Source organism: Rhamphochromis longiceps, linkage group LG7 (genome assembly GCF_057381845.1).
Source record: "Rhamphochromis longiceps isolate RC_006_pf linkage group LG7, R_longiceps_female_GT1.1, whole genome shotgun sequence".
Taxonomy (NCBI): Eukaryota; Metazoa; Chordata; class Actinopteri; order Cichliformes; family Cichlidae; genus Rhamphochromis; species Rhamphochromis longiceps.
The window spans coordinates 30,978,980-30,992,265 of record NC_140563.1 but is presented as its reverse complement, the minus strand read 5'-3'; the positions used below and the strand labels follow the sequence as shown (position 1 = coordinate 30,992,265).

The 13,286-nt window shown below is 42.4% G+C and overlaps 1 protein-coding gene across 1 annotated transcript; it reads right to left on the bottom strand.

Moving 5' to 3' along the window:
• Positions 1-7,173: 7,173 nt before the first annotated feature.
• On the bottom strand, positions 7,174-12,511 carry cdk9 (cyclin-dependent kinase 9 (CDC2-related kinase)). Its single transcript, XM_085413336.1, has 8 exons — positions 12,109-12,511; positions 11,857-11,970; positions 9,099-9,180; positions 8,920-9,010; positions 8,676-8,842; positions 8,415-8,586; positions 8,137-8,285; positions 7,174-8,050 (listed from the first exon to the last, which is right to left on the bottom strand). The coding sequence occupies exons 1-8, from the start codon at positions 12,147-12,149 to the stop codon at positions 7,685-7,687; spliced, it is 1,182 nt and encodes a 393-aa protein (XP_085269462.1). The 5' UTR covers positions 12,150-12,511; the 3' UTR covers positions 7,174-7,684.
• Between the last annotated feature and the right edge of the window lie 775 nt (positions 12,512-13,286).

The window sequence follows — 13,286 nt, the reverse complement described above, 5'->3', positions numbered from 1 at the left end:
TTTAGATACCACAAATATCATTCTTTGCAGTCGATGTTTTGTGTTAAAAACTCCTCTGAGGTCAGCTTTGAAGAGGCAGCCTCTTGTCTTTTACCAGAAAAACATCCAGCCACTCAGTGTGGATAAGCAACTGGGAGCTGCCATTAACTCCCCACAGCTCCACGAAAGAAAAGCCGCATCTGAAATCCGTCTCTGAGTAGAAGCAGAGGGCTGGAGAGCTACTAATGGCTTGATGTGGCCCCCTTGCTGTGTTCATTTCAGAGCAACCCAAGCTCATCCTATCCCTACTGGGCAGATAATGCAATTACACCCTCGCATCTGCAGGGGGCTCCCTCTGCCTCCATCTCCACCTCTCCTCTGTCACTGAGTGTGTGCGGTGTGTGTGAGCAGAGAGGTAGGAGCTGCGACTGGTAGGTCTCATGCTCGAGATTTAAGTTAATCAATCATCGTGCCGCCTTAATGACACCCTGCTGCTTCCCTAATGTCTTCTGGCAGAGGCAGCCCGCCGCTGGCATGGAGCTCATGCCGGCACACATATGGTCGCCTCGAGTGAGTGACAGGACCCCTTTCATGTGTGCTGCCCTGCACGCCGGATGCCATCAGCCACATACAGCCGCAGGACTGAAATGGTGTTAGAGGAAGGGGGGCAAAGGAAAGAGAAGGAAGGAAGCAATGAAAACAGTGGAAGAGTACACGGAGGCCTCCCTGAATTTGAAATGTGAAAGTGAAACTCACAGCTTCTATGCTGTGAAACCAACACTTGAAGCAGGCTGGAATGAAATTAGAGAACCGGAATATTTCCAAGCTTTTACAGACAGAAAACAATCAAATCAAGAAAGAGAAAGTTCAATTAGAGTTAAACACATGAGCCAGAAAGCTGAAAAAGAAAAATCAGGAGGAGCTTTCTGATGACTGTCTTAAAGCAGCTCCAGAAACCATTACATCAACATGTTTCCCAAAACAATGATGAAACGTACGAGTTTATTGGACCACCTTTAGCTTTGATTCATTTAAATGACCTCATCCAATATCAACAGTGATTTCCATCTAGAGTCGCATTAAGTTGTCACTAAGATCCTGCATCGATGATGGGAGAGTCACACCGTTGTGTAAAATTTTCTCCAGCACAGACTCTCAGTGGGGTTCGCGTCTGGACTCCGTGGTGGCAAGTGTGAAAATGATATCTCGTGCTCCCTCAACCACTCTTTCACAATCCAAGCCTAATGAATCCTGGAATTGTCTTCATGTCCCTGCCATCAGGGAAGAAAAACAATCCACTGATGGGAAAATCTGGTCACTCACTGATCTGATCAACTGAAGCAAACCCAGATCCCAACACTGCCCCCCCCCCAAGGGATCTCAGAACTTTGTTGCAGGTGGCTGATGGCTCGTGCTGTAAGCCACCACTTCAGTTCACAGATGGTCATTCACTCCTTAATCCATCTGCCTTCTCAGTCCAGAATGTGAACACTGGCATCTTTTACCCTTTAGCCCCAGAAAGCTGATTCTGTTCTTCAGGACAATGATTGACTTCTTCACTAAAGAAGTTTCTTGGATGAGTTGGGAAACGTTTCTTCCACTGAAAACGTCCAGATCAACAGAATTAACTTTCTGGGATTTCCTTAGCTGGATGATTGAGCCCTTTACCTGTTAGGTTCAGGTGTAAGGCCGGTCTTGTCCTGTTGAGGTGGCTGTTCTGTGTTGTGCCATTTGTGTAGCGACTTGTGTAGTGGTTTCGCCAATGCACTCCTCACCGCACTGCACTATGTTGTTCAGCTTCTGTTTTGATGTTTTGTCTTTCAGATAAATCAGAATCACCTAAAGACAATGATCTGAATGACTGAGAGCCACACCCTTAGTTGTTTTCTGTGTTTGATGGAGCAAATAAATTGAACCTTTTATTCTGGGACCCAAGACTTTAAAAGTTTTTTCTTCCTTTTCTTTTAGAGCATTGTCTGTGTTCTTTTCTCCTTTTTAAAATTAGGTTGCCAGTATTGTTTATATTTGTGTTTTTTAATGTGTTATACTCAGTGTTGGGAAGGTTACTTTTAAAATGTATTCCATTACAGAATACAGAATACATGCCCTAAAATGTATTCTGTAACGTATTCCGTTACGTTACTCAATGACAGTAACGTATTCTGAATACTTTGGATTACTTAATATATTATCATGCTTTTTACAACAACGTGAATGTACTATTGCTGTGTGATTTATTACTATTACTGAAGGTCCGCGACTCCGAACTGTAGTAAAGGGACCTCTGACTAATACGGCGGGGTCCCTGTCGGCTCGTAGCCGAAAACTAGCTTTACTTTGTTGTGTGGGTCAACTTTTCTTGCAAGAGACAGAGAGAGGCGTTGAAAGGCTGCTCCAACGGAACTTATTGTTTTCGGAGGAAAACACGAACACGGTGTACAGTAGAGTCTTAATAGCTTACTTACAACTGGGCTCGTCAGGCACTCTTCTTGGCTGCAGTGGTTATTATTATATTTACATGCTTCCAGCTCCCGTTTTTCCTCGATGACAACTCATACCTTTCCACTCGCCTTTTTCTCCCTCCTCGCACTCACAGACCCATTACGTGTATGGCAGTCCATTCTCCCTGCAACACGGACTACACTGCCCATGATGCTACATTCTTTAGAGCTATGCTTGTAGCATTCTGCCTGTTAGCTTAGCACAACAACGAAAAGGCGCTCTCTCACCCAGGAAACACACAGTCGCAGAGAGAGAGAGAGCGTCGCCCTGTAACCATGGCAACCGTAACGCTGCCGCCTGGAACAACAGAACGTAGCTGTCAAACAAAACCCAAACAGTCCTGACCCGCGACAAAATGAAACAGGAAAGTACCGCAGTGTAATCCATTTATTTCAACAAAGTAACTGTATTCTGAATACCACCCTTTTAAACAGTAACTGTAACGGAATACAGTTACTCATATTTTGTATTTTAAATACGTAACGGCGGTACATGTATTCCGTTACTCCCCAACACTGATTATACTTTATTCAAGTCTTGCATTTTAGGTCGTCTTTGATTTGGGGTTGTGTGTGTTTGGGTTAGTGTTCAGCCTGCTATTGATATAACTTGCTGTTTTTTCATTTTGTTCCTTCCACCTCGGTGTGTTGTGTTTTGTCTGTCACTGTTCCCCATTTTCCTCTGAATTCCCTATAGGTTAATCTTATTTCCTGTTTTATTTTGGTGGCGGTTTGTTCTCCTGTATCTTGTGTAGTTTAACTTCCCCTTGTTCACTTTCTAGATTTTTTTCAGCTGTGTTTAGTTCCCCAACTATTTCATCTTTCCTCGTTACCTCTGGTGCATTTATCTTTTCAGTCTTCCTTTGTCCCTTGTTGTGTTGTCTGCACACCCATGTGCCTCCTCTCTGTGTTTTTTGGGGACTTTGTAATTCCTTCAAATGTTCAAAGATGGTGCCGCCACATCCAGACCGCTCCGCACAGACTGTGCTCTTTTTTAGGTTTTCAAATTTATTTATTGTTTGTTTCATATTCCAAAGTCAGCTTTTTCCACAGTCAACAAGCCTTTCAGGACACATTTCACTGTGTGTTGTACTTGCATGATAATGCATAAAGAATCTTGGAAAGCTTGGTTTAAATTCTCTCGTTTCCTACAGCCTGCATTTGAGTCTCACAAATTAATCACAGGCTTTTCTGGCAGAATGGACCCAGCGAATGCACACAAAGATATGCAAACAGACATTCTGAAAATGAACAAAGTAGGACAAGGCTATAAATATACACATGGCCTGCATGTTTGCCTACTGGTGGTGGTCAGAGGGCCCGGTGGCGCCAGTGTCCGGCAGCCTCGCCTCTGTCAGTGCGCCCCAGGGCAGCTGTGGCTACAATGTAGCTTGCCATCGCCAGTGTGTGAATGTGTGTGTGAATGGGTGAATGACTGAATGTAGTGTGAAGCGCTTTGGGGTCCTTAGGGACTAGAAAAGCGCTATACAAATGCAGGCCATTAGTCCCCCCAGAGTTTCCCCCTGTTTGGTTCATTCATGTTTCTCTGTTCCCTGCTTTCAGTTATTCATTTTCTCCTTTACTTTGGTAATTATGTGTCTCTGGTCTGTTTAGTTTTGCTTCCTACCTGGTAAGCCTTCATTGTCTACATCCTGATTATCCTTCTGTGTGTAAAAATAGTCCCATCTCCTGCCTAACTTTGTCTTAGTGAGTTGTACTCACCAGCTTTCTTCCATGCTTATTCTTTGTACTGAGTTTATGGTTTCCCTCTTGGCTTTTTTCTTTGTTTTGCTTTTGGATTGAGCAAATAACAGGTAGATTTTGGTTACTCAGTCTGTATTTGGCTTATTATTCAACAAGCCATCTTTGAGATTCAATCCAGAATTCTTTGATCATGATGTCTCTGCTGCTACTTATATCTAACCTGTGCAGTGAACCTCTGAACATGACATTAAATACAATTAAAATAAACTTAACTGTTAAATTTAATCTTTCCAGTTTATCAAATGTTGAAAGTAAGGTGTTTTCTTCCTCTCTTTCTCTGATATTACCACACATTAATCTTTTTTGTCACTCTTTGAGTGGGCAGTTTGTGTACTTGCTGATATCTTTTAGCTTTTTCAAACATTGCATTTGAAATTATCTGCCACTTATAAAAAGTTACTGAGCTAGCCCCATATTGAAGTACCGTGTTGGTCTGGACACATCAGCGCATGACTAGGATGATAAGGGTTAAAAGTGTGTAGGCATGACTGCACGATGACTCACCTGCCTCTGTCTTGTCACCTGGAAGGACTGCCGGGCTGCAGTGCTATTAAGAATGAACTTGGTTGACATCATTTTGTATTAAATTGCCCGTCAGATTTAATCACACATTAAATGAAGGTGCCGGAAGACCATATGGGATCATTTCGGCAACAACTTTAACACCTGAGAGCGTATATACAGGGCAGTGTGACTAGATAAGTGAACAGAGGTGAGACTGAGGAGGGCAATTAAAAAGGAAATGTGGAACCGGAAATGTGATAAAAGCAGGAAGTGAACCTTACAAGGGTGTAAAGTGAGCCAGCGTGGGCATGTGGTGGTCTGTACCACCCTGTTAAGCCACCTGTTTTACTCTAAATGGGACCACATTTTACAAAATAAGAATCATGTTTTATTCAGTAAGACTTAGTGTTTACTGAGGTCAGATAATTTCCTTAATAGACAATCAGATTTTGGCTGAAACCAGAGTACTCGCCCCCTGCTGGCTGTTAGAGAATGGAGCTTCTTCTGGGATTTTGCAGAAGATAAAACAGGAGAAGGGTTTTCTTAATGCATATGATGATGAGCTCCTGACCTGGAGACTGTGAGAAAACAGAGCATGCATCAGTATTTCCACATTAAATGAACTCCACAGAGCACAGCCACACCAAAAAACAGCAGCATTGCCACATGGAGGACTCCATGTGAGGTGACATTTATCCCAGTCTGACATGGCAGTTGCCCCTAAACACCTCCTGAACCCAGAATATCATCACATCAGTGTGAAGAGCCTTTGGAAACAGTTCACAGTCAGTTCTGATGAGGCCTAAACCTGGCACAGCTCAGACCATCCACCTCTCATCCATACAGATCATCACCATCAGCAGCAGCGGCAGGAGCAGAGCCGGGAGTCCATTTGCATGCAGCCGGTTGCAGGAGTCGGAGGCCCATCTGTCCACTGGAGCGCTTTCTAATTTATGTTAGTTGTTGTTGTCAGCGTTGTCTTCACACCCTCCTCTTCAGGAGAAGTGACGGGGAATGAGCTCTGGAACTAAAAGAGCAATCCATCATCTGTAAAGCTCTGCTCTGACAGCACACACAGACTGCTGTTAGGCTGAGGGGAGGGAAACTACCAGCCCAGAGTGGGTTCACACAAACACACACAGCAGATACATGCATATTAATAAACCCTTCCTCTGTTGGCCTCATGTAGAACATCCATAAAACAAGTCAACCACATTTTCAGATGAATTTTTTTTAGTTAAGATATAAGAATATACATTTAGCACTTCTTAAATTACATTTCATTTTCAAATTAAATTACAAAATATATATTATATAAATTATTATATTATAAAATTATGTTATATAAACCCACTTTCTGCCACCAGGCTTCTAACTCGCTGGACTGAAGTAGGTCACTGAAGTGAAGAAGACGTGTCTTATTTTATATTTTGCTTGGAAAATGGGGAATAGATGCAACAATTTATTGTAGCCTGTTTGTACAATTCTTGTTAGCTTGAAAGTGAATGAGCACCTTTATTCTTTGACACGGCCTGATCTCTGGGGCAGCTTCTGTAATTTCTTTAAGTAGTATCAGGAATAGTTCCCCAGCCTTCTTTAAGGATATTCAAAGCTCTCAAAGCTTGGACATTTCTGCCTTTTCTTCTGTTCTCTGTCAGGATCGTTTCACGCTGCTTCAGTAACGCTGAGACTCGTCTCTGGTGCGTTTTTACACTGACAGTGTGTGTCGGATCACTGTCATGATGAAGAATGAAGCTGTTGTCAATCAGACGCTTTCCAGATGGTTCTGCAATATCTGTTGGTACTTTTCTGCATTTATAATTCAGAAACACAAATGATTTTTTTCCTGTGACAGGCTGCTATTATCCAAGTACCTAAAGATTTTGTAACTTTAGGGTTTCTTATAAGTTTGGACAAAACACAGGTTCATCCCTCGAGTTAAGATGCCCGGCTTGGTGAAAGAGCAACCAATGAAAGAAGTTTAGAAAGCTGGGACAACTATTGCAAGAGCACTTTTGAGGAAAGTTTCATTAAAGTCTGGCTGGACGAAAAATATAAAGAAATGACTTAAGACTTTTGCACACCAATGCACTTTTTAAATTTCCAGAAAGCTTATTAATCTAAGAGAAAATTATGTAATAAAGGAGATCTCCACATAAATGTGTTGTTTCCCTGAAAAAGTTAATAAAATAACTTTTTATTAAGTCATTTAAAAATAATGAAATAGTAATGATCCTGGACCCATGTAACACACTATCAGTTTCAAACCTGGTTGACAACATTACCAAAAACCAGATGTGGTATTCTGTGAGTGTGTATAAAACAGAAGACAACATCTGGTTTTTCATCCAGACTAAAACAGCTACAGCTGTTAAACAGAAAATTTTTATATATATATTTTTTTAAATAAAGATCAGGAATCAGATAGGGTTTAAAATATTTTATTGACCCCAAATTTCACATTACAGGCACAGGCCCAGCCCACAGTTCAAAAACACTTTTGTTCAGCGATGCTGGAGTATAAAACGTTATGTACATGTGCTGTATAAAGATATACAGCGATATGATGCTGCCCCCTGCTGGAGGTACTGCAGTCTTTCAGTCACTTCACATCCTGATGGTCAAGTCAGGCCACACATGTGTCGGACCACATGCTGCCAGGTACATTTAAGGAAGACGAGAAAAAAAACGAAAACTTTATTTTAGGTATGCACGTCCCTTTGTGTCAGAAGAATAAGTGTCCTTGTAAGTGTGTCTTAAATAAAACTTTAACACTGTCTTCATAAATAACTCTGTAACACAGAGAAATGAGTAGCTGTAAGAAAAAAGAAGTTTTGCCTCAAACATGCAGTGAAGACAAGGAGGAAACGTTTGCTCCCAGTTAATCCACAGACGTCTGGAAGGAAAATTGGACTGCCAAGCGTCAAGAACCTGGTTTAGAACACGCGGTCGAACTCTGTCTGGCTCGTGGTCGCCGGATTCCGGTTCTGATTGGGCTGCTGCTGGGGCATGTGTCCTCTCCGCCGAGGCGGGGCCAGGTACTCAAACATGGACGTGTTGTGGGTGGAGAGCATGTTCTTGAGGTCTGACGGCATCGGGTCTGACCAGAAGAAGTCGTGGTTGAGGGCGTCGTCACTGTCGATTCGCTGTGCCGGGTCCAGGACCAGCAGCTTGTCGATGAGGTCCAGGGCGTACGGGTCTTTGACGTAAGCTTTGAGGCGGTCCTTCACCTTCCTTTTCTGACCTTTGGGCAGCTCCATCTTCTGGTACAGCTCATACTTCTTGTCTACACCGGGCCACACCTGATGGGAGAACCGAGTGTTAGTTAAGTTAACACAGAGCTGAGAAACAGAACAAACAGAGTCTGAGAGGAAGAATGAAGGCTCACCTCTGCCGTGATGGAGCCGCAGAGCTGGCTGATGAGGGTCAACTGGTGCTGCTCCGTGTTCCCCTGCATGATTGGACTCCGTGTCCACATCTCGGCCATGATGCAGCCGGCGCCCCACAGGTCGATTGGAGGCCCGTAGTCTCGCTCACCTGCAAAAACAAAGAATACACAGAAATTAAAAAACTGCACCAGGAGTACATTTGAAATTTACTTGTACTACTTTTTCCTGATTATACCTGTGACTATGTTTGAGTACAAGTCTTTTGTTTCTTTCTTACCCAACAGCAGCTCTGGAGGTCGGTACCACAGCGTCACCACGCGGTTAGTGTAGCGGTTCCCCTGGCTGTTCTTGGCCAGGCTGAAGGCTCGAGCCAAACCAAAGTCGGCCAGCTTCAGGACGCCGTCTCTGGTTATGAGCACATTGGCTGCCTTCATGTCTCTGTGAAGGATCTGAGCAAAGAACAACAGATCCCCATTAATATTCTGACAGTGGAATTTCCTTTGGTTTAAAGTACCCACTGTGTCTCTGAGAGTCTAACCTTGTTCCTGTGGATGTAGTACAGCCCATTGAGCAGCATCTGCATCACCTTCTTGATCTCTGCCAGCGTGAACTTCACGTTGGCGTTGCTCAGCAGCCCAGCCAGGTCATGCTCACAGAAGTCAAACACCAAGTAGATGCTGCCTTTGTACCTGTTAAACTGAGTAGCTGAAAAGGAGAACAGCAAATTAAAAACAACCCCCAACTAACTGAAATAAATCCACACAAAGATGTGTCACACAAACCTTTGGTCCTGCAGATCTCGATCAGATTGACAACGTTCTCGTGTTTGAGCAGTTGAAGGATTTTGATCTCTCTCAGAGCTGTGATTGGGAACTAAAGTGGAGGAAAACCAGTTATATTTCATCCACACCAACTTTCAGGACACTGGATTTTAAATGACGCCAATGCTCTGGTTTCTTACCCCTTCTTTCTCGTTTTCCATCAGCACTTTCTTCAGTGCAACTTTCTTCCCTGTCTGCCGGTGCTTCGCTTTGAACACCTCCCTGTACAAAAGACAAATTTTAGAACAGTCGGCTTTTTAAACTACTCGACTCAAACAGTATATAGCCTAATGTATAGTAGGCTAGAGAAACAACACTGCTGGCATTTGTGTGGTAGACATGATCTCAGTCCACTTCAGACAAGAACTGCTTCATCCCAAAGACAAAGGTGAACAACAACAGGAGTACTTAGACCTTTACAGACTAAACACTAGGGGTGGGTTTTGATTATCGATTTTCCGATTAAAATCAATTCTAGCTTGAATAAAATGATATTGATTCATTACAATCCTGAATCAAGTTTTAAATATAAACGTATTTTGCCTGAAACTCCAGAATCTCAGGTTAAACCTCACAAAATTTCGACAGCCACCAAAAACGTAAGCTTCTCTGACCTGACGGCACATACACGGACACCCTGTCTGGACTGAAAGCCAACAGCTCACAGGTTCTGGTGCATCGGCAGGTCCACGCTCTGTGTTTACATCTTTTTTGCGCTAGATTCTGCAGCTGTAGGCTTTGTCTCTCTCCAACCACATTATACTGAACCAGCAGCAAAAGAAGATCCAAACTATGCTTCACATAAACATCATCATGAATCCCCTCTTACTTTTGCTGTTCTGCTCCCACCACGATAAAATGACACTTCATGCACAGCTCTCTTCGTCTCTTCCAATCTAAAAATCTGTTTTCTGCGTTATTTGCTTCCTTATTATGCACAAGTCTACCGTTATGTGCAGCGTTGTCAGCCGCTGTGTTTTTTGCTTGTTTGGTTTTTTTTATTCAACTGACTTCCAAAAAGAAAGCCTCATTTCTGCTGTTTAATACTGAAGAAATTTAAACTTTTTAAAATTATGCAAAATGCTTAGCTGTTTCTCTAACTAAACTTCTGTAACTTTGCTCTGCTTCACTTCAGCAGCATCAGGTAATGTTCATATGTTGATTCATGGTTTTCTGTTTTTGTTCTATTGCAGAATATTTTAAGGTAGTTAACTGCTATAAAAAGACAGGCCAGGAAAATCTCCTTCATGTGTTTCTGTGTTTTATGCTCTGTTACTTTGACACAAAGTCATCTGCTGTGATAGTTACACCTCTGATCAAGTCTCACAGGTGTCAGCTTTCTTTTTATAGATATAAAAATATGTACATGTACTGATAAATAATCAGAATTATAATATTTCTTACTGTCTGAGACAAAATTTCCCAGACTCAAATGGAATCGAATCGTGGATCTAATCAAATAGACCCTGTGCACGAGAAAATGCTAACTTCCTGTTTTAAGACCGGGCGTAGGGTTGTACATTTCCGGTAGCTTTATTTTGAAGTCAATTGCTACTGCAAAGGTGGACTCAAAAATCATTACGTTAAGTTACAAAGAGCAGAGGGTGGGAACACTCACCATTGCTGTGTCATAAAAAAAATCAAATGATGAATTTTTATGTTTGAAGAGCGTAGATCGATTGTTTGTTTACATCACTCAGCACAAGCAGAACTGCATTACTGCATGCAGAAGACATCTCTGTACAGTGACAGTACTTGTGATTTAAACAGGCAAATGTTCAGCATTCAAACTACAGGTGAACAATAGTCAAAGCCAGATGTTTCCCTGTTAAGTCGATGTCAGTACACATCTACACAGCATGTCAACAAACCGTGGGAAAAAAGCCACAGGATATTTAAAAAAAAGAATACATGAATGATTGCGGGTAAGGATCTCTATATGTTAGTATTTACGAAGGGTATGTTGTGACTTATCTTCACAATTACAGTGGTCCTTCGCTATTTAGCGGATTCTTTTAGTGCAATTTTGCATGCTTTGTTTGTTTTTTTAAAGTCCATTGTGTTCTGCGTCCCGATCGGCTGTAGATCATTGTCGATCTCCTCCGTGCCGCCGAGGAGATCGACAATGACGACACCGCAGAATGGCTACATTGATCACTGAAGTGCTGCACTGTATGTTTGTAAGTTTTCTCCCCCGACAAACACAACAATGTCGACGAAACGTTTTGCACCGTCAAAGGTACCTGCGGTAGCACACAAAAGGCAGAGGAAGATGCAAACCCGACCGTAAACAAGACGCGAATATCACACCGGAAACGAAGCGCCCTACAGGAGTTTCCCCACCGGAAGTAGCATATGCTAACGTGCACTGAAACCGATTCTAGAAATCAGTGACGATACTCAGCCCTAGAATAAACACCCACTTCACAAAAGCATGGCACAGCATCGGAGAATCAGCTCATCGGGACAGAGGTCAAGCTGCCTCTCTTCCACGTCAGGGGAGAAGAGATGTCACTCATTGAGAATACAACGCAAAGCCTTCTTTGGTGCTCTATGAGTGAGCCTGGTTTTCAGCATGTGGCTCATTTAGCCAGTCACAAATTATTCCGGTGCCATATCTCGGTGCCCTGTTGTTTCAGTTGATCGCAGAAGACCATAGCCCATGAAAGCTTTGCAACTTTACAAACCAAATACCTTTTAAAAAACATGTCGAAACAGCCTTCCTTAATAAGCAGCTGGACTAATACAGGAAGGAAACTTCCGTTGTTTACCTGCTCTTCATTCACTCCGTGCGGCTAGCAGTTAGCACAGCTAGCCTTAACACAGCTGGCGTTTATACGGAATTCGCAAAGCAGCTAAAGATTCAGTAAGACAACCAGCCTGCTTTGTACTACTCACCCAAAGGTTCCTTGTCCTATCTTGGCCATTTTCTCGTACTTGGAGAACTCGTCACAGAAAGGGAACTCCACTCCGTCGTAGTACTTCGACATGATGGCGGCCTCCCGGTCGGGCCTGGACAAAAGGAAAATTCACGAGACTTTATAGTGGTAACATCAAACAAGGCTTACACAGAACGCGCCTCAAATGCAGCTTAAACAAACTAAAGCAAACCCGTTTGATAAATTGAAAAATAAATAGATTTAATCTTACTTTTCAGCCCCGGTGGCATTGCTTGTCTTATCCCGCTGCATCCTGTCCGTGTCCGCGACGTAGTTACGTATGGAGCGTCTGCGCACGGCGTCACCTCTAGAGCTCAGCGACGCCCCGCATGCTAATGTGGGGGCGGGCTTGGCAAAAAGTAAAAATAACCCCAAAAGAAGCAACAATAAAGAAAGACAAATGAAAAATAAGCAGTAAAAGAATAATAAATATTAAGAAAATAAAATAATAAATAAAAAACCAATCTCGTAAGGCCGGGTTCGTCTGTAGCATCTCATTCAGAAAGGTCAAGTCTGTCGGGGTGGGGGGCATAGAGGAGTGGAGTGGCCTCTCCGAAACTGTGTTGTCATGCCATAATGCATGGCCTCATACAGGGTGGGAATTCCAGTTCTCCTGATCCTCCTGAGTGCATCAAACATGAAACCATGTCACAAAAATAATATATTTGTAAGCTTTGAAACTTGCACAGTGGTTTATTTAGAACTCTTATTTTCATAACTGTAAACAAAGGAACTCACTGTTAGCCTATTCACTTCCGCCAACTTGTATTTATTCATAATGTTATAACTTTTACTTAGAAGCTGTAGTGATTGCCGTTTCCATTCGTTAAAATTAAACATGTTGTCGATCTGTTAATTCACCATTAAATGCTATGCTTCTGTGTGGCGGTTGTATTAATACATTATTATTATTATTACAGGGTAGCCACATACCCTCAGCATGCTGATGGAGGTCTCTGCACATTAAAACCATCAGAACTCTGTTTTCAGCCGGTTTCAAGTGCTTTTCTTGATTTCCTGCGAGCTCCCTGCCACCCCCTCAGCAACCATTTGCTTGCCTCTGCAGTTATTTTAAAGCATGCATCGAAACTAAACTTGACTGGGAAATAAAAGAGCTATTATCATTATTCAAATCTATCTGAAAGAAAAGAAACAACAAGCTAATTTATGATTCACGTGGTTTTTTTTTATACTTAAAACAGCAACAACAAACACTGAAGTTTGTCTGTGAAGGTTCTCAGTCATCTAGGTCATTGTAGTCTAAGGAGCTTGGAATTAAAAGCATCTAAATTTCTTTAAGTTTTCTTGAAGACGTTTCACCTCTCATCTGAGAACCTTCTTCAGTTCAAATCAAATCAAATCACTTTTATTGTCACATCACATGTGCAG

Coding starts and splice junctions, on each gene's coding strand:
- cdk9 (XM_085413336.1), bottom strand. CDS start 12,149: ATGCAGCGGGATAAGACAAGCAATGCCACCGGGGCTGAAAA. Junction 9,011..9,098: donor TGGAAAACGAGAAAGAAGGG/GTAAGAAACCAG, acceptor CCTCCACTTTAG/TTCCCAATCACAGCTCTGAG. Junction 8,051..8,136: donor GCGGCTCCATCACGGCAGAG/GTGAGCCTTCAT, acceptor TTCTCCCATCAG/GTGTGGCCCGGTGTAGACAA.